At 38.8% G+C, this 2376-nt stretch overlaps 1 protein-coding gene across 1 annotated transcript; it reads left to right on the top strand.

Annotated features, from left to right (window-relative positions):
* The first annotated feature begins 797 nt into the window (after nucleotides 1–797).
* Nucleotides 798–2022, top strand: LOC125608604. The gene is made up of 2 exons (XM_048779027.1): nucleotides 798–1089; nucleotides 1349–2022. The coding sequence occupies exons 1-2, from the start codon at nucleotides 798–800 to the stop codon at nucleotides 2020–2022; spliced, it is 966 nt and encodes a 321-aa protein (XP_048634984.1).
* The last annotated feature ends 354 nt before the right edge of the window (nucleotides 2023–2376 follow it).

Genomic DNA, 2376 nt, shown 5'->3' on the forward strand with positions numbered 1-2376 from the left:
AATGATCCAAATTGGTTCAGCTGAATGGACTTTAAAATTTAAGCCTAAATTTCCAAAAGTCATCCGGATGATCCATCTGAATGAATTGCACTTTTAGTGCCTAAACAAACAAAACTCTCATCTTCATCCAAATGGTCCATCCAGATGGAGAAACAAACAGGTCTATCTCAAAGTTATAGTACTTAAAATGAGACGTAAGCAATGTACAAGTTATATAAATTTATCTATTCATTGCTGATTAGTTTTTGTTATGGCAAATATCTAAAATAGCACTTTTCTAAGTTTATATCAAAAAAATAGCACTCAAAAACTAAAATCACCAAAATAGCATTTTATCTTTTGAAAAATTTAAATTTTTTTATTTTTCAAAATTTGAAATCTTATCCCCAAAACCTCACTTCTCAACTCTAAACCCTAAAACCTAAACTCTAAACCCTAAACCCTAAACCCTAAATTATAAACCCTAAACCCCATCCCTTGAGTGCTATTTTGTGACTTTTGGACTTGAGTGCTAGTTTGGGAACAAAAACTTGATTTAGTGCTATTTTGGTATTTTTCTCTTTTTGTTATATATATATATATATATATTTAAAAAAAAAAAAAAGTTAACTGACTTTCGTATAAATTTATTCTATTAGTTTTTTTATTAACTCTGAGTAATTATGATAAAGATTAAACAAACGACTCTAGTCACTCTAACACCAATAAATATATAAGTTTTATGAGGATACTGTGTAAGAGAGGTTTTGACTTTTTAACAAGCTTAACACTAATAAATATATAAGCTTTCTAACACCATGCACAAACCATGGAGTGTTCCAGGCCTTATTTCCGGTAAGAATCCTCCGTCTGCAGCCGCCGGCGAGCCACCTGACCCTCCGCTTATCCCCCCAGACCCCCCTGACCCAGCATCTTCCCTCTCCCCACACAACTTTCCCTCCTTATCCGATTCAAAGACTGCCCCTCGATCTGCTTCTGCAATCCGTAAAGGGAGTTACCGTTCAACTGTCAATACTGACAAAGCTCTGGCTCCTCAAACTGCCACTGGTTCTGTAAATCTCGATAATACAACCATGGCTACCTCTACTGGTCCCCTTACTGGATCTGCACCACAAACCTCATTTCCACCTGAATCTCAGATCTTGAAATCTCAAAACCTCAAAACCATACCTTCCAAAAATTCTTCACCCATTATCACAAATAAAACGTCTTCCACCCCATCTATACCGCACCCCACTGATGAAACTCAATCACCAATGGAAATCCAACTTGAAACCCAATCAGCACCTGAAACCTACCCACAACTGAAACCTTATCCACATCTGACCCACCATGCCTGTTAAACCAGCACCTCTTCCCACTATCCCTCAACCTTCTCTTGTTGAAAAAATCCGTCGAACTGAGAACAAGACCCTGAGAAGATTTGCTCCGACAACCATATCCTCATCAGGAAGACCGCGAGTTGTCATCCCTGATGTTGTGTTCAAGAAGGGAGCTGAGATTCACAAAGACTTCATTATATGCTATTTTAATGGTAGAGCCCCACCCTTCAGTCAAATACAAAGTGTATTCAACCATATGTGGGGAAAAGAAAAAAGATTGGAAATACACAACAACCCCCTTACCCACTCTGCTCTAGTTCGAATACCAAGTGACTACCTTCGACAGAAAATCCTTGAAAAAAGCATATGGTACGTCGGTGACTCCATGTTTCACACGGCTCAGTGGTCTTCCATCCATTCAAAGTCCACGCCCCCATTGAAAGCGATAAAGATCTGGGCTCACATTACTGGCATACCGCTGGACCTGAGGCATGAAGATGGTTATAGCTTGATTGCAGGCTTAATAGGTGAACCGAAAGAAACGGATGATTTTACCAAGAATCTTGTAAGCCTTACCTTATCCAATGTAAAGATCGAAGTTGATCTCTCTCAACCCCTTCCAGCTGTTGTTGAGTTTGAAAGAGAGGATGGTGAAGTGGTTGAAGTCACAGTGACTTACCCTTGGGTGTATGATTTTTAAAGAGATCTCTACTCTGGTTGTGTGTATGTGTGTATAAACTCCAATGGAGAAAGATGAGAGCTTAGTTCTAGGTGATTTAAGAACAGAGATGGGTGAGAGTGTTTAAGTGTTTAAGAGACTAAAGAGAATGAGATTAAGAGACTGAGAGACTAGAGAGAGACTGAGAGAATAAGAGACTGAAGATTAGGGAAGGAGAAGGGAAACCCCCTTACTCACTTAAGTGTTTACAATCGCATATACAAGGCTTTTATATGCCTTTACATTTCACTCATAAACCCTACATCCTAAGGCTGTAAATGATGAATAAAATGAATGGACAGGATGAGAGTAGACAGGTCCTGGTCTTCTTAGTGC

This window comes from Brassica napus, chromosome A5 (genome assembly GCF_020379485.1).
Source record: "Brassica napus cultivar Da-Ae chromosome A5, Da-Ae, whole genome shotgun sequence".
Classification (NCBI taxonomy): Eukaryota; Viridiplantae; Streptophyta; class Magnoliopsida; order Brassicales; family Brassicaceae; genus Brassica; species Brassica napus.